The sequence below is a fragment of the Suillus clintonianus genome (assembly GCF_016758775.1).
Source record: "Suillus clintonianus strain FC179 chromosome Unknown DEU56scaffold_14, whole genome shotgun sequence".
Classification (NCBI taxonomy): Eukaryota; Fungi; Basidiomycota; class Agaricomycetes; order Boletales; family Suillaceae; genus Suillus; species Suillus clintonianus.
The window spans coordinates 365,938-381,456 of record NW_024539238.1 but is presented as its reverse complement, the minus strand read 5'-3'; the positions used below and the strand labels follow the sequence as shown (position 1 = coordinate 381,456).

General features: G+C 48.5%; 6 protein-coding genes across 6 annotated transcripts; 4 read left to right on the top strand and 2 right to left on the bottom strand.

Annotated features, from left to right (window-relative positions):
* Positions 1 to 2: 2 nt before the first annotated feature.
* DEU56DRAFT_131267 (uncharacterized protein) lies at positions 3 to 976 on the bottom strand. Its single transcript, XM_041344700.1, has 2 exons — positions 165 to 976; positions 3 to 112 (listed from the first exon to the last, which is right to left on the bottom strand). Exon 1 carries the CDS (start codon positions 724 to 726, stop codon positions 208 to 210), a length of 519 nt encoding a protein of 172 aa, XP_041211813.1. The 5' UTR covers positions 727 to 976; the 3' UTR covers positions 3 to 112; positions 165 to 207.
* A 1-nt stretch (position 977) lies between these two features.
* Positions 978 to 3,076, top strand: DEU56DRAFT_130990 (PUA-like domain-containing protein). Its single transcript, XM_041344698.1, has 9 exons — positions 978 to 1,370; positions 1,431 to 1,484; positions 1,543 to 1,671; positions 1,738 to 1,754; positions 1,807 to 1,847; positions 1,899 to 1,961; positions 2,012 to 2,122; positions 2,182 to 2,235; positions 2,290 to 3,076. Exons 1-9 carry the CDS (start codon positions 1,228 to 1,230, stop codon positions 2,935 to 2,937), a joined length of 1,260 nt encoding a protein of 419 aa, XP_041211812.1. The 5' UTR covers positions 978 to 1,227; the 3' UTR covers positions 2,938 to 3,076.
* Positions 3,077 to 3,369: 293 nt separating this feature from the next.
* On the top strand, positions 3,370 to 5,170 carry DEU56DRAFT_131033 (PUA-like domain-containing protein). The gene is made up of 10 exons (XM_041344699.1): positions 3,370 to 3,604; positions 3,663 to 3,798; positions 3,856 to 3,909; positions 3,965 to 4,093; positions 4,149 to 4,165; positions 4,216 to 4,241; positions 4,296 to 4,352; positions 4,407 to 4,517; positions 4,576 to 4,632; positions 4,687 to 5,170. The coding sequence occupies exons 2-10, from the start codon at positions 3,743 to 3,745 to the stop codon at positions 4,861 to 4,863; spliced, it is 684 nt and encodes a 227-aa protein (XP_041211811.1). The 5' UTR covers positions 3,370 to 3,604; positions 3,663 to 3,742; the 3' UTR covers positions 4,864 to 5,170.
* A 1,412-nt stretch (positions 5,171 to 6,582) lies between these two features.
* Positions 6,583 to 8,675, top strand: DEU56DRAFT_784999 (PUA-like domain-containing protein). The gene is made up of 9 exons (XM_041352254.1): positions 6,583 to 7,138; positions 7,194 to 7,247; positions 7,298 to 7,426; positions 7,488 to 7,504; positions 7,558 to 7,586; positions 7,638 to 7,700; positions 7,751 to 7,861; positions 7,920 to 7,973; positions 8,027 to 8,675. The coding sequence occupies exons 1-9, from the start codon at positions 6,921 to 6,923 to the stop codon at positions 8,510 to 8,512; spliced, it is 1,161 nt and encodes a 386-aa protein (XP_041211810.1). The 5' UTR covers positions 6,583 to 6,920; the 3' UTR covers positions 8,513 to 8,675.
* A 282-nt stretch (positions 8,676 to 8,957) lies between these two features.
* On the bottom strand, positions 8,958 to 11,623 carry DEU56DRAFT_784992 (uncharacterized protein). The gene is made up of 4 exons (XM_041352253.1): positions 11,522 to 11,623; positions 10,686 to 11,428; positions 10,246 to 10,630; positions 8,958 to 10,193 (listed from the first exon to the last, which is right to left on the bottom strand). The coding sequence occupies exons 1-4, from the start codon at positions 11,568 to 11,570 to the stop codon at positions 9,124 to 9,126; spliced, it is 2,247 nt and encodes a 748-aa protein (XP_041211809.1). The 5' UTR covers positions 11,571 to 11,623; the 3' UTR covers positions 8,958 to 9,123.
* A 1,180-nt stretch (positions 11,624 to 12,803) lies between these two features.
* DEU56DRAFT_130884 (uncharacterized protein) lies at positions 12,804 to 15,518 on the top strand. Its single transcript, XM_041344696.1, has 13 exons — positions 12,804 to 13,205; positions 13,275 to 13,353; positions 13,406 to 13,737; positions 13,800 to 13,829; positions 13,875 to 13,907; positions 13,960 to 14,016; positions 14,074 to 14,147; positions 14,202 to 14,215; positions 14,262 to 14,316; positions 14,371 to 14,390; positions 14,442 to 14,630; positions 14,684 to 15,363; positions 15,435 to 15,518. Exons 1-12 carry the CDS (start codon positions 12,816 to 12,818, stop codon positions 15,235 to 15,237), a joined length of 1,827 nt encoding a protein of 608 aa, XP_041211808.1. The 5' UTR covers positions 12,804 to 12,815; the 3' UTR covers positions 15,238 to 15,363; positions 15,435 to 15,518.
* Position 15,519: the final 1 nt, after the last annotated feature.

Genomic DNA, 15,519 nt, shown 5'->3' with positions numbered 1-15,519 from the left:
TCCAAAGAAATTGAGTTAACCATATACATGCGCAGAATGGTGGCATAAGAAAGTACGAGACACATAATACAGATGAACGTCGACAATGTCCTTCAATCAAGCTTGAAGATATCTGAATTACCGTGAGTTTTGTAAAGGCACCATGATCAAGTTAACATACGTGCCTCAATATAGACAACGTAAAGCATACCCACGTCCATCCAAACCCTATAGTTCCCTCACGCTGGCTGCAGCATGGTCCATCCAGTGATTCAGTACCCGCTCATCGCCCCAGAGGTAGTATGCAGTCCGAGGTAGTAGTGAGATCAATTGACTGGGTATCACCCGAGACAGGCCAGTGAAGAATAGGAAAGTGAGCAAAGACATGACGATCACTGTACTCATATCCGTCAAGAGTGCTTCGAGCTCGAGCGTGCAGTACTCACCAAAGACAAGTTTCTCCCAAGGCTCGAGACCACATATGGCAAAAGTGGCCTCAAACATTGTCCATTGTTTCCATGCATACGCGCGGAGTGAGTTGCATCGGAATCCAGTAGTATCCCTAGCAAGCGGGGGTGGCTTAAAGGGGCGGGTCATGGTGGCACAAGGGAAGGAGGAGGGGGTAAGGTGATAATATGGTGAGATACAACCATAAAATATATATGAGACTGTGAATATCTGTAGACAGTGTACTGGAATATATGTTATTTTTATCGAGACAAGCGGTGAGATGTCCTCGGCCATCATGCCGCCACAGCGCCAGCCAACCAGAGCAAGGTTAATGTACCCAGTTCACAGGGGCCTACATGTATCATTCCAAATGTCGTCTCTCCCAAAACCCTATTGGAACCCTACGTATGTTACCCGCTGTCGCTGTCGCCGTCTCCACACGAAGCATGACCAGTTCAAAATTGGACCCAGGAGACTGCCAGGAGTTTCTTGGGAGTGAGCTGCGACGAGGCGTGCAATCATGTTCACGTTCCACGGTAGCAGATCCGCGCTGTCATATATGGGCTGTCGTCATGATACTGCGTCGCTGTCGACTTGTCATGCATCATTCTCCAGCGTCAAGAGACTTGTTCTCGTCACCAGCCACGTCCGTCGGTGATCCTAGTTGTAGTAGGAGATTTGGCAGGGTCTAGCCTTTCGAAGATCTCGTCTTTCGAACTCCGAGCCTCATGTAAGTACTTATCGATATGATCCTCACTGTTACGTTCAAGGTCACTTGATCTTTGAACGCCACACGTTATGGATTACGACTCAGATGCTGCGGCGTCGGAACAAGTCAAAGACGATAATGACGAGATAGACGACCGAGAAGAAATAGCGCCCAAATATTCAAAGGGCAAGAAGCTCAGCGTCAAGGATACCAAGTTGGCCGCCACCCTGGCGTTAGTAATGCTTCTCAGCGTTTATCCCTCAGCTATAGCGCTCAACCACTTTCTTTGTAGCCAGCAGTTCGGGGGGATTCCCGGAGTACCGGTTGGGGCAAAATGGGGGAGTCGGTGCGTATTTTTGCTTGATGCTCAGCATCAGTTAACTCATCTGTCGATGTCTTTGCAGCAAAGATTGTTCTGAAGCTAGTGTGCATCGCCCACCCATGGCTGGTATACATGGCACTCAAAGAACCGGCGCCTTTTCTATTGTTGTTTCGTGTCACTACAGAGATGACAAAGATTACGGCGACACGATGTAAGCATCTAGCACGGCGCTTAATTTTCGAATGCGATCAATATTCTGATACATACGTGTACATAGCTACTATACAGGCACAGGTATGTATTACAACCTAGGCTACATCACTGTGTGCCAACCTGGGAGCAACAGGGGGTCGCAAGCGGTGGACTGATACCATTCCTCCAAAGCGTGTAAGTGCTTTATTGCTCCTATAGCACAGCTATCCATCTGAAATCCTCAAGATCCGTTTAGGTCCGCAGGTTTTCGACCAACTGTGGACGGATCAAGGAAACGAAGCACTTGTCGTGAGTTTTTCTATCTTTGAATGTGAGGTCACCAAATGACTGCAGAGCAGACATCGCGTGACACGGGCAACCCCGTACGCGTCGTCCGCAGCCACAAAGTGCTTTCCGATTTTGCGCCTGCAGAAGGCTATCGGTACGATGGTCTGTACACTGTTGAAAGTGTAATGTCATTTCCCATATCTATAGAAGATGCGCCAGCACTGATACTTGACCTTCAAAGGCATGGAAAGAAAAGAACCCCCAAGGTCTTGATATCTGTCGTTATAGGCTGGAGGTAAGTTGCCTTCTTAATTATGGGTCTTTGATTAGACTGATCACGTGTCAACAGAGGGTTCCAGGTCAACCCCCACTGCCTCGTCGCTCGCTTGGATATACCGCTCGTCAGCCATCTCCCGCCTCCGTAGCCACATCAGACACCATCGTCTCGCCCTCAGTCATGTCCATCAGCCGTAAGCGCAAAACCCGGTCATTTGCACCCCAAGGTGATCCACCGATCTATGCCGATGTCGCGTCTAAGAAGTACAAACTCGCCAACCGACCGCCGCCCCAGCCATTCTCGTCTTCATCATCTTCATCTGCCGCGCAGCCACATGTTTTAGCGTCGGTTCTGGTGACTATTCAAAGTCAAACCCCGCTGCAAAGATACAACCAGCGGGTGCAAACAGAGATGCAGCAACATTTTTCTGGAACTTCCGTGAAGAGGACGCCTGCGAAAAGGCAACCGTGGGGCACCCTTTTAAGATCTAGCATGTTGTCTGGCCCATCCCAGGCCAATAGCACCCCAGCGAGGCCCATGCTGAGGATCTCCTATCATGAGGACGACGAAGATGCGGATGATGAAGTTGTGGACGACGAAGATGCGGGCATGTTACACGACGATGAAGACATGACACTTGAAGATCTCGAAACTATGCCTTCCCCATTCTCATCTTTCTTGTCCCCCTCGCCCTTCTCAGAGAGTCCATCACAGCTGTAAAACAATTCACTACATCCCGGCTCTTCCGCTTTTCTTGCTTTCACGACCTGAATCCACGCCAACTCTCGATTTCATCCTTCTCATTCACGCCACTCTCGATTCCATCCTTCTCATTTCATTTCAGGATGTACAATACCCATCATATCCCGGTTTTTCTGTTTTCTTGCTACGAGGATCATTCAAAACGTCTGTCTACTGATACTGCTCTGCTAGGTCGCAGTACATCGTTAAAATCTGTATCTATAGCTCCCATGCTTTTGCAATTCAGAAATGCATGCAGAAACTGCCTGAGCTTGCATGGGATTGAGCTGACATGATGATTCAAGTGTGCAGATTCATATCGACGCGTCATGGATCCATGGATGACATCCTCCGGATTCAGATCTAGTTTCATCATGGCCTCGTCAGTGGAATCCGATAACCCCTTTGAATTCGAAGATTACGGCATTCGAACTTTCCTCTGGTCAACTCGACTAGCACCTCCTTTGCGCTACCCACACACCCTCCACACTCCGAGATCAACTTCTTGCCCACAATTGCTACTACACAGCCACCATCAGCATCATGATTCAAAACGTAAATTGGATAACACAGAGAAACAATATCAAATCACGCCACACAGCATGACGCGAATTATATAGCCACCGAATATGGGTGCTTATATATTGTAGATGAGTCTGTTTGCCTCGTGTTCTTTAAGCTACTTATCTCCATCATCTTGATAGCAGCCACCAGCGACACAATCACAACGTTCGCACTCAAGAACGACGCAAAGATCAAGATCCAAAGTGTTTAGGACGAGAAGATGAGAGAAGAAATATCCATCAAAGAAGAGAGCGAGGGCAGTACTGCCAAGCCGGGGCAAGTTCCTCAGTGTTCTCCTCCGAGATCCATAATGTTCACGCACTTTCTTTTCAGGCACCACTTTGGTGAATATCCCGGAGCACCTTACGGGACCACATGGGAGAGTCGGTGAATATTCTCGATTCTCGTTTAGTAGTATCAGTTACCTCATTTCTGTTCACAGCACAGAATGTTTTGACGCTGGCGTGCATCACCAAATGGAGCCTGGTATCCACGGCACCAAGGCAGATGGCGCCTTCTCGATCGTCGTCTCGGGTCAATACCCAGATGACAAGGATTACGGCGACACGATGTAGGCTCACATCAGCGCTTATTTTCGGATCGGTAAGCTGACCCTGTGCAAATAGCTTATATACAGGTTCAGGTGTGTAATCACAACCTGGACTACAAGATATGCTGACTTAGTATTGTTAGGGGGTCACAAGCAAATTGAAGGTGGTGTAAGTTGTCCCTTGGATACCTTTATAGTTTGACCATCGATCAAAACCCCCAAGATGCGCGAGCAGGTTCGTAACCAGAACTGGTCGGACTCGGGAAACGAAGCGCTTCTCGTGAGTTCTCTGTCCTGGATAAATGTGAGGTCGGGGGAAATGACAGTACAACAGAAATCTGTTTCCACGCGCAAACCCGTGCGCGTCATTCGGGGCTACGAGCTTGATTCCGAATTTGCGCCTTGGGAAGGCTTTCGGTATGATGGCTTGTACATCTGCAAAAAAGTAATTTTCCCCCATATCTATATACATCCATAAGCACTGATATACTTTGTTTTCAAAGGCATGGACAGAGAAGAATAGAGACGGTCATTATGATATCTGTCGTTTCACCATGGAGGCAAGTCTCGCCAACGATCGGACCTTGATGATCCAGGCTGACCAGTGTGAAAAGAGGATTCCAGGCCAACCTCCCTTGCGCCGTCGCTCGGCGATTGTTGGCCGTTACAAGTCATTACCTGGCTCCGTAGCTGCGCAGCCACCAATGCCGGCTCCGCAAAACGCACGCCAAAGAATCAGACAGCAGGAACTGGCAGAAGTGAATAAAATGAACTCTTTTCTGGACTCGTAGTATGCGGGCCATCCCTCCTGCGCCTGCCGCGCCCAAGCACAAGTTCACCGAAAGTCAAGGAGGGGAAATGAGGGACTCATATGAAAGCCCCGGAGTGATATCATCCTGATGACGACGGAAGTGCAGTATATATATTCCGTGCGTGAGGAAGAAGACGAGGCAAATGTAATAATACTAACGACCTTGATACGATTATTGTATCATATGATATGTCCGATAGCCACAACTTTCGATGCAACTACCCTCTGACTTGGTCAGTAGATGATGCTCAAAATCACGTCACTAGAGCAACAATAATGTATTTCGCGTTTGGCGAAAATGAGATAGATGTGAGGTGTATTGCGCGGGGTAGATAGCTGACTGGGGCGAAGGTTATAGTAGGATCGTCGGGGGCGGGACATTGTCGTCGTAGTTCATTTGGTCATACAAGAGTATCCGTGAATACTCACGCCCACTGCAAACGCTAAGCCACCATGACGGTGCATGAAGGTCCCATAACCGAATCGCCCTGTCCGTGAGCTGGACATGGAGCCATCGTCTATGGGCAAAAGCTCTAAGGAGGCCATGCGTGCCCGGCGCCGTTTGAAACACTGCAAATATTTTGTCGTGCGGCGAATGATATCGAATCATTGTGTTGATGATCTTCCTTCGTTGAAATACGGTTGCTCCCTGAATATTTCCGCGGGCTTCAACTTTGTCTAGAATCTGCTCATCAGCGCGCAGAGCACCGATGCGTATCCGAGGCTAGTAAGAAATTGATTTGACTTCCACCCAGAATCCAAATGAACTTCTTACTAGCCTCGGATTGTGTTATTTGCTCGTGGTTGAAACATTAGTTGTATTATTATTATTAATCTTATATATTTAAATGTTGACATGTTGACTAAGCGTAAATATTGTCTCCTTCCTTAGTTTTGCCCTGTTTTGCCCTCGTTGATCTAGTCACGGTATAACTCAGATGTTGTATCTACGATTCTCGCTAACGTCGTCTGTCGTATTGGTTGTCGTTCGTCGTCTCGCCTTAACAGCTCAGGGCGTAATGGTCACCTTCCGATTTCCTTCGAAGTCACGGTCTTCTTCCGCAGCTTTCAACGCCTCCGTCGCCGACAATAACAGCCCCCATCCATACACCACGACGGCGAACAGGAACGCTTTCTACTTTTGAACCACGAGCTTCACCTTCAGACTTCCCGGAGGAAGCGCGAGTCCTTTTCCCATCATAGTAGTCCGTCCGACTCCATCATATTCCAACCGATCTTGAAGTCTTGTCCCACTGCCACCGTACATATACATCATCACTAGCAGTGCATTGTCACAATTATCCTCCACATGCACTACTGCACATGCCCTTTCAAACGAACGAACGAGAATGGCAACATTGAACTCTTCACCTCACATCAAATGTCGGCGCGGGCTGCCTGGGGCGGACGCGTAAGCAACCTGCGGCCATAAGCATCCACACATGCCTCTGGATCAAATTTGCGAGCCATGCTGTCTGGTGCTCGCATGCATTTCGAGTTATGGTCTGTTAATTTCATCGCTCTCGTCCACCTTGTGCCTTGAAGCGGATCAGTCATAATTGTAAAACATTCAGGCTTTCCCACTTTCTTGCTTTTAGGATCATCTGGAACGTCTGTCTGCTGATGCTGCTCTGCTACCTAGGTCTATTTATGCAACATGTCCTCGAAAATGTATCTGTAGATTCTTAAGCTTTCGAAATTCAGAAATGGATGCAGACTACCAGAGCTCGCATGTGAGCGAGTTGATATGGTGATCCAGGTAGCAGCAGACGCGAGTCCATATCAGCTGCCATCAACTGCGCTCCCGACATGTCATCGATCCATTCTCCACAGTCCAGTGGCCTAGTTTCGTCAGCAGCTGCCGCCTTGTCTTATCTAGTCGCCGGTAGAATCAAACCTTAGAAGAGGCGGCTCGTCCCAAGTCTGGCCTTTCGAAGTTCATCTTTCAAACTCCGGAGCAGCAGCAGTCTATGTATACGAGCCTCATGTTGGCTTCATGTCCTTATCCCCATCATCTTGACAGTCACCAACGACATAATGAACTACTCTAGCGCTCCAGAATCACTCGGATTCGAAGACCTCCACGGTAACTCGGGCCAGGAGATGGAGGAAGATCCAGAAGAAAGCACCAGTGAAGAGGACGAGCAGATGGATGAAGATCCAGAAGAAATAGCCAGGAGAGAGGCCAAGGAACTCAGGGCTAGTCGTGCCAGGAAAGAGGCCAAGGAAATCAGGGCCCGTCGTGCTTGGATGGCGTCAGTGATGCTGAGAAGCTTCCCCACCCCCACTGCTCACGCGCTTTCTTTGTAGGCGACGCTTCGGGGAGATTCCCGGGGTACCTGTCGGGACCACATGGAGGACTCGGTATGTGTTATTGATTCTCGTATGCTAACATCAGTTACCTCATTTCGCAGCCGAGAGTGCTATGATGCTGGCATACACCGCCAGTCTTTGGCTGGTATACAGGGCACTAAGGCAAAGGGCGCTTTCTCGATAGTTATTTCATGTTACTATGAGGACGATGAGGATTTTGGCGACAAGATGTAAGCACCTAGCGTGGCCCTTATCTTTTAGTCAGGTTCCCAATCTGACCTGCATGTCTAGTATATACACAGGTGCAGGTGAGTGATCACAACATGTGCTACAATATTGTATGCCGACATAGTATTGTTAGGGGGTCGCTCCTCCAAGTCCGGTTGGCCTGTAAGTTGCTTTCTTCCTCCTATAGCATGACCATTCATCAAAATTCCCAAGACCCCCCGAGGCCTGCAGGTTTGTGATCAGGCATGGGCGGATCAAGGAAATGAAGCACTTCTTGTAGGTTTCTTCATGTCTGCATGTGAGGTCGGGAAATGACAACATAACAGAAATCTCGTGAGACAGGCAAGCCCGTGCGTGTCGTCCGGAGCTCGAAATTTGTTTCTGATTTTTCGCCCGTGAATGGCTATCGGTATGATGGCTTGTACACCGTTACACATGTACGATCATTTCCCATAACTATAGACATGGGTGAATACTGATACTTTACCTTCAAAGGCGCGGAGAGAGATGAATAAAGACGGTCTCTATATATGTCGCTATGACATGGAGGCAAGTCTCCTTAATAACGATCGGGCTTTGATCAGACTGACCGATGTCAAAAGAGAATCCCAGGACAACCACCCTTACCCCGGCGTCGCTCAAGGGCCAGCTCTTGCATTGAGCCACGTTCATCTCCCGTCTCCGTAGCCACATCAGATACTGTCTTCTCGCCCTCACGGGAATCGATCTCCCGTAAGCTCAATGACTACTCCGAAGATGATCCACCGATCTATGCCAACGCGAGACCATACAAGGATCGCGGCTTTCACCGAGTGTCGTATTTGCCACCACCCTCATCTTCACCTGCTGCGCAGTCGTCAGCGCCAGCCCCAGTGACCTTTCAAGGGCCCCCCTCAACAGGTAGGTCCCTAGTGAGGGATGTAGATATGTCCCATCACTCAGATGAAGATGAAGAGCAAGAGCAAGGAGACTCAGACTCAAACCTCGGCTCTGGTGAGAAAGAGAAAGAAGACCCAGACCTCGATGACTCCCCGGGGCCGTATGTCTCATCCACGTCGTCCTTCGGTACGAGTCAGTCACAGCTGTAAAATGCCCAACGCATCCCGTTTGCTTTCAGGACCATCATCATTTAAAATATTTGTTGGCTGATACTGCTCTCTATCCAATATGTCGTTAAACCTGTATCCATCGGCTCCCATGCTTTCGCTTTGCTAACCGTATCTTGATTTGATGCATATGTGATATTACAAGCTTTCTTCGTGGAATCCACATAATCAATGGGACGGCGAAATCTTGAAAGAATCTCGAGGTCAAGAAAATACTTAGTGCCACGACGGGGACTTCACAGACAGCAAGAAACAAATATCGCCGATAATCGATAATCAGCCATCGTGATGAACATGCCAACATATCGTGGATGGTAGTGCCCACTGCACATACATAGAGACTATTTGTTTGGTCGAGCGCAAATTGTCTTCAATTTCGGATGCCAGGATGTCACAAGCTCAAGGTCATCTAGATCTAACTTCAGCTGTAGCCGGCAGCAAAAACCCATATGATAAGTGGGAGCTAACACAGGCGAATACATACTAATACAGACAACAGAGGTAAACTTAAATACCAGTTCCACGCACAATAACCTAGGGGGAAAGTGAGAGGGAGAGAGACAGAAACTAACCAACATAAAAAAACCTAAACACTAAGGATGATTATCAACAAAGTCTATAGCAGCGTCCAGCCCCCTCACGAGTTTTTCCGCCCGCATCGACATACCCCTAACGATACCCACCTTTTTCTTTCCACTACTCGAACCTTCCGCGTCCTGTGCGCGATGGAGGTGCTCCGTTGGGGTTGAACGGAGGTTAGATCCCGAATGCGCGTGTCGGATATGGGTGCCTCGTGATGATGACGATGATAGCGCTCCCAAACGCGAGCCATTGATACCCGTTGACGGACGAACAGTGTCTCCCTTTTCCTTCTCCTTCATCAGCCTGGATAAGCTAACTGGCGTGAGGGTCGAAGACCGTTTCCGCGGAGAAGTGTGCACGGCGGTACCCACGCTCACGGTGCTAACCGTCGTAGTCTTGGTCCTCCCAGGCACACGTGATTCGAGAGAAGTGCGGGAAAAAGGGTCCCCGTAGTGAATAACGTTATTGATCGTGGGGTATGCGGGGGGTGAGTGCGGGGGTGAGTGGCCCCTTGGGGAGCCCTGAGAGGACGCGTCCGAAGGTGGTGGGGTGGGTAGGAGTGAGGGGCTTGGCGGTAGGTGCTCGGAGTCGCTAGGAGAGTGCATGATTTTCTGATGATGAGGATGATGTTGCTTTACGCTTCCTTGCCTCTCTAGATCCCTCATCCAACCCTCCCACTCCATCTCGCTCTCTCCATCGATTTCACCCGATTCTGAGTCCGAGTGTGGTGCAAAAGAACTAGTGGAAGGTTTGGACCTTAATCCTTGCGAGAAGGCGAACCGCGGATTGTGGATGTCATGCAATGAGGATTCTCGGCGGGTATTCTCGGACCATAGGACGAGTGCGAGTGGTTTTCCGACGTCCCCCATGCCAGCCTTGCGCGCGGTCTCGACAGTCTTTGTGCGCCATTCTGGGTATGGAAGTGAGTCGTATGGTGAGGAGTAAACAAAAGGCGTGAGAGCAGGAGAAGAGACGTTGTTCCAGTAGTTTGCGACTGTGATAATTGATGATGTAGGGAGGAACGATGATGATATTGGATGAGAGGTGTAGCGGTGAAGGATACGGAGGATATTTGAGAAAGCTGCGCGAGTGAACAGTTAAAGAGAACGGACGACATGAACTAAATCGAATACCATGATCATCAAGCAAATCGAGGACGAGCCATTCGCCTTCCCCACGGCAGATGTCTTCCGGAGTATAGTCGGAAGACGGGGAGTTCTTATAGTGATCTCCCTTGTCTGGAGGTTCTTTTGAGGGCGAAGTTGTTTTGTCTGATAGAGATGTGATGTCCGTCGCTTCAATTTGCACATCTGTTTTCCAGTCTTCTGCAGTCGGAGACGAGGGAAGAGACATGGGTGGTGAAGAGGCAGTGATGGAGGATGCCTTGAACACTTTGCTCTGAAACTTAAGACAGACGACGCGTTGTTCTGCTATGATGGAACAAGCCCGTGCAAGAGACTCTGCGCCACGAAGGGCGCGTAATGATGTCAGTGGAAAATGATGCAAAGGGGTCCCACCCTGATAGCTTGGAGGTGAGTATGCAATACGATAACTGGATACTCAAAGGACGCACAGATGAATCCTTGCAGAGAGATAGGGTACCCTGATTTATGACTATCCATCGATCTTTCCACTCGACTTTAGCCTTTCTCTTCTTCTTCTCGGGTTGCAAGGGGGTCTGAATATTAGATATTTTGTCTTTGCTTTTTGCGCTTAAGCTGTGCCGAGTAGCTGCAGGGGATTCGAATCGGCCTGACTTTAGATTCCATACTGCACGGAGGGCCCTGGCTTTAGACTGGAAGTAGGGTTGGACATAGTCCGAAATGACTTCTCGTGGTAATTGGACGACCTTCCCTGAGCGGTGCATCTCTAGAAGTTCACAAGGGCGAAGGTTATACCAAGATAGGGCATAGTCGTCCTCTAGAATTGTTCCAGTTGAGAATGAGATAAGGGTATACTGGTCGGTGACAGGGCTACTGCCAGGTTGAATGGTGTGTGAAGAAGCAGGTGCGGTTGATGTCTTTCCAGGTCGACGAGAATATATAGTTTGACGTCTGAGTTCTGGGTGGCGATAAGAAAAGTCGTCAAAGTCATCCGAGTCCTCTTCATATTCATCATCTTCATTATAACCGTCTTCCATACTATCGACTGAGGTACGGGTCCTGATGCTGGAAGCAAATGTGATAGGAGAAACGGGGCGTTGAGCGGGGAGATGGGGGGTTTGGATGATATTGCATTTAGATAGTATCCAATGTTTGACCTGCTTGACCTTCTGGTTATCATCCAAGTGGGTTATGAACCACTGGTCATAAGGCACTAAATTATGTAGTTGTGCGGGTGCGTGAGATTTGCAGGAGACGCGCTCAATATCAGCAGTTTCTTCCAAACTTGAAACAATTAACTGCGCACCAAATCTGCATGCTACCGCGAGCAATGGACGATAGTTTTCTGACTGCATCGCTGCCAGTCGATGAATGTTGTCAGGCAGGTTAAGCTAAATCATCATGTTGGTCACGGACTCACGGAGACAGCCGTGATATCACTTCTTCCAGAACAGTATCATTCCACAGGCTGACAATCTATTCAGGCAAAACCGAAACTGCGCGTTGAGCGACCACACTGTGACGAGCTAGCGGCACATGGTGTGCTCTCACTGCTTTCGAACTGCGCCTCCCCGGTGCAATATTCTGTCTTCTGGCTTTCAGTGAGCGCTCTGCAGAAATTGGTGACTGAAGCTTACATTTCACGAACTTCCGATCCTCTTTGTCTCATTCCTATGGGTATTGAGCGCAAGATCCTTGTCCACCATGAACAGTAAATTATTTCATTTTTACACATGTCCCTGAGCTTGCACATGGAGTTCCTCCATGTGACTGGTCTGTGTGCCTCCCTCAAAAGACTCATGCATCACACTGGCTGCTTTTGTTTGGGCGCACCTCCCAATTCGATCCAATGTTTTTAATCTCGTTTCGCGTCTCTATTCAGGTTGTAGGCGTGTCCGCCTATAACACACTCCAAAGGTCTGTACTCGTGATCCCGGAATCCAAACCAAGCAACTAGCGAATTCGCAACATGATTTTTGGTATCTCGCAGGTGGTAAGCGTACCCTTCTCAGTTTGGAACCAAATGCTTCCGCTGACATTTGGTATTATATCAAGTTTCTCGATTGTTCTGGGAGGTAAAGTGGTGGCTGGTGCTGTCGCCCTGCTCTTGTATCAATGGAAACGATGAGCGATGTAGCGTACTTATTGATTTCATTAGCTTCCATGCTGTGTCTCGGCCTCACCGTGCGTTACAGTATACAATCATCATGGTAGCCATCAGCTGGGTTCTTTCTTTAGTAGATTGTTGCTCATGTGCCACGTGTATATGCCAGGCTTTCAGAGAACGGTTATGAGACGTGATATTTTGCAATACCATCAGCCCGCTTTCCGCGTGTATATATGTGTGTAGTGCAGAACGCCAACCCTCAGCCCATCAGTCCTACCTTCGATCCAAACCCGCCAGAACATCATTTCTGTGAACAGGACAAGCTGGGGCCCCGTAACTTCATAAAAGAACGGAAAATAGCAGGGAATTATATGCATTACATCCGTTACTGCCATCAGTGAAATGTTCAAGAAAAGGGGCTCGTCCCGATTTGGCTTCAGTGTGGCACTTCGGCGCCTTTCTAGGCCTGGTTTTGCCAGCTTCGTTAACCATCATGAACTCACCCTGGAAAGGCAAAGCAAAGGCCACGAACCAAGATTATGATGACTTGCGACCAATCATAACTTACAGACACATTCTATCCAATAACCTCGGTGTCAGAGATCCCCTACGCGTCGTCGCCCTATGCGACAGTGACGCCTTTTATGCTGCCTGCGAACGCGTCCGACTTGGGCTTGACCCGAGCGTACCCATTGTTGTACAACAATGGGAGAGTCTAATAGCAGTGAGCTATCCTGCACGCGAATTTGGCATATCCCGCATGGATAAGATCAAGGACGCCAAGAAGAAATGTCCCAATTTACTTGCTGTGCATGTCGCGACTTACAAGGAGGGCGAAAAGGAGCCTGGATACTGGAAGGACGTCGATACACGCACTCACAAGGTGCGTTTTTCACCCTCTGACGCTCCGAACACGACAGAAATTGACCTTTTGTTGTTGCATATTCAAAAGGTATCCTTGGATCTCTACCGACGTGAAAGTAACAAAATTATTACTATGTTTAAGGAGGCTCTTCCTACCGGTGAAGTTGGTGAGATGCGCATAATGCTTGTTCTTTAATGGTCGGCTGACATCAAAGCAAGAGAAAGCCTCCATTGACGAAGCTTTCATAGACTTCACTCGTCCTGTGAGAGAAAAGCTACTTGAACGATTTCCGTACCTTGCCCAAGTTCCCGCCGATGCCCCAAATGGGACAGACAGCCCGCTACCGCCTCCACCTCCGATAAACTGGGATGATCTTGGAGTTGTTATCCCGGTCTCATTGTCAGAAGAAACTGATAGTACTGGCGAAAATTCTAACGTCGAAGTCAATGGTGTTCCGACATGGCATGATGTGGCGTTGTCAATTGCCGCAGAGCTGATGAGAAAGATTCGCGAAGACATCCACTCAAAGCTCGGCTATACAACTTCTGCTGTAAGCAGCATCTCATCCTTTCAGTGAACTCGTAACCATCTTACGTGCAATATTTTTTGCAGGGGATTGCTCGTAATAAGTTCCTCGCGAAGGTTTGTGCTCCTCTTCCTCAGTCGATCGCACTCAGTCTTTCGCAGCTTTGTGCCTCTTACAAGAAACCCAACAGTCAAGTCAGTCTTCTAAGTTCCATGTTGACGCCGAGAAGTAAATATAAATTCATAGAGTGTCCTCCGGAACGAGGCCATTCCAAATTATCTGCATCCCTTGGCCTTTCAAAAGGTATGTATGTGATCTTGACGCAAGTATATTGACTGTCTTGATCGAAATACACGTCAGATTCGCTTCCTCGGTGGAAAGCTCGGCGACGCTCTAGCGAAGGAGTACGATGTTTCAACTGTGGGTGACTTGTTGTGAGCAGTGGTCGATTCTTCTCGATTTCTTGCCCATCACTCACCCCATCAAAGAACGGTTTCACTGGGTAATGAATATTGTTTTTATCCATCTCATTTTCTAATACGTGGCAGACGAAATCCAAAGCAAGTTCGGTGAGAATGCGCTGTGGGTGTATGAATTTCTTCGGTAAGATATCCATTTGTTATTGCCGGCGAACGTTTATTCACTATGCATCACTAGTGGCATTGATCGCACCGAAGGTATTTCAATGTAACCTGACTAAACATTTCGCATTCACAATCAGGTCGTAGTCAAAGAAAAGTCTGCGCTGTTCAAGAGCATGTTGGCGTCAAAAAACCTTCCGAAACCAATAACCCAACCCTCGGATGGACACCAATGGATCAGAGTCCTTGCTGCAGAGCTGGCGCTGCGACTCAATGATGCGAGAGAGTCGATGCCGACGCTCTGGCCAAAGACTATTGTGCTCCATGCTCGCAAAGGTGATTTGACCTTACAGCACCGCATGCTATATGTTGAACTGGGCACATGGCAGGATACGAAACGTCGCGATCTAAACAAGCCACATTTCCTTTCGTCCGGAATGTGACAGTAGATGTGATTGCGACGGCCGCGGATAAACTTTGGAAAGAGCTTACCGGCGATGCAAAGACCGTCAATGTCACATCAGTCCAGCTAGCATTTACTGGCCTGGAGAAGGCCGAGATGGGCCAAAAAAGCATTGAGGGGTTCTTCGCAACTCGAGATAACCAACAGCAACCATCTCTCAAACGTTCGCGCGAAGAAGATGGCACTCTGGTCTCGCTTGAGAATACTAATGCTCCACTCAAATCTAGCGATGCCGAGGCTGTTTCATTCAACTGTTCCCGATGTCGTAAGGCAATCGCACTTCGAGAGGACCAAACAACAGGTGGTCCCAACGAAATAGCACAGCGATTGGCAACGTTACGATCGGAACATGACGACTTTCATTTCGCACAGGACTTGGCAAACAGCGATGACAGGTCGGTGCCTATACCTCGCGGCTCATCGTCGAAACGGAAGAAAGTGGAACCAAAGGGGATTGCAAAGTTTTTCACCAAGAAGTAGGCTGAAGTAGGCAGCTTAATGGCATGATTCAATCGGGGAAAGTCATGGATGATATATGTATGATAATCACGCCTCTGGGAGCAAATGAGTTAGATCGGTGCATGGACTGCACAGGTTCTCACACAGGTATGTCGTACGTCTTTGAGGCAGTGTAGACTATGGCAGTTTTGATTGATCGTCACTATCATATTGGCTAGCTATTCAGAGCGTGACCGCATCCCGCGCCATCAAAACCTTGCCGAGTACCGACACGGTTCATATGAGAAGAGAAATGAAATTTCG

Bases quoted from the DNA above. Each gene is read 5' to 3' on its own strand.
- DEU56DRAFT_784999 (XM_041352254.1), top strand. From the start codon at position 6,921: ATGAACTACTCTAGCGCTCCAGAATCACTCGGATTCGAAGACCTCCAC. The intron at 7,701-7,750 runs GTAGGTTTCTTC...ACAACATAACAG, and splicing joins AAGGAAATGAAGCACTTCTT to AAATCTCGTGAGACAGGCAA. The intron at 7,862-7,919 runs GTACGATCATTT...TTACCTTCAAAG, and splicing joins GCTTGTACACCGTTACACAT to GCGCGGAGAGAGATGAATAA.
- DEU56DRAFT_130990 (XM_041344698.1), top strand. From the start codon at position 1,228: ATGGATTACGACTCAGATGCTGCGGCGTCGGAACAAGTCAAAGACGAT. The intron at 1,485-1,542 runs GTGCGTATTTTT...ATGTCTTTGCAG, and splicing joins GGGGCAAAATGGGGGAGTCG to CAAAGATTGTTCTGAAGCTA. The intron at 1,848-1,898 runs GTAAGTGCTTTA...GAAATCCTCAAG, and splicing joins ATACCATTCCTCCAAAGCGT to ATCCGTTTAGGTCCGCAGGT.
- DEU56DRAFT_131267 (XM_041344700.1), bottom strand. From the start codon at position 726: ATGATGGCCGAGGACATCTCACCGCTTGTCTCGATAAAAATAACATAT.
- DEU56DRAFT_130884 (XM_041344696.1), top strand. From the start codon at position 12,816: ATGAACTCACCCTGGAAAGGCAAAGCAAAGGCCACGAACCAAGATTAT. The intron at 13,206-13,274 runs GTGCGTTTTTCA...CATATTCAAAAG, and splicing joins TCGATACACGCACTCACAAG to GTATCCTTGGATCTCTACCG. The intron at 14,631-14,683 runs GTGATTTGACCT...GGCACATGGCAG, and splicing joins TGTGCTCCATGCTCGCAAAG to GATACGAAACGTCGCGATCT.
- DEU56DRAFT_131033 (XM_041344699.1), top strand. From the start codon at position 3,743: ATGAGAGAAGAAATATCCATCAAAGAAGAGAGCGAGGGCAGTACTGCC. The intron at 4,242-4,295 runs GTAAGTTGTCCC...AAAACCCCCAAG, and splicing joins ACAAGCAAATTGAAGGTGGT to ATGCGCGAGCAGGTTCGTAA. The intron at 4,353-4,406 runs GTGAGTTCTCTG...ACAGTACAACAG, and splicing joins CGGGAAACGAAGCGCTTCTC to AAATCTGTTTCCACGCGCAA.
- DEU56DRAFT_784992 (XM_041352253.1), bottom strand. From the start codon at position 11,570: ATGCAGTCAGAAAACTATCGTCCATTGCTCGCGGTAGCATGCAGATTT. The intron at 11,429-11,521 runs GTGCGCAGTTAA...TACATAATTTAG, and splicing joins CGCGGTAGCATGCAGATTTG to TGCCTTATGACCAGTGGTTC. The intron at 10,194-10,245 runs GTATTCGATTTA...TCACTCGCGCAG, and splicing joins CGATTTGCTTGATGATCATG to CTTTCTCAAATATCCTCCGT.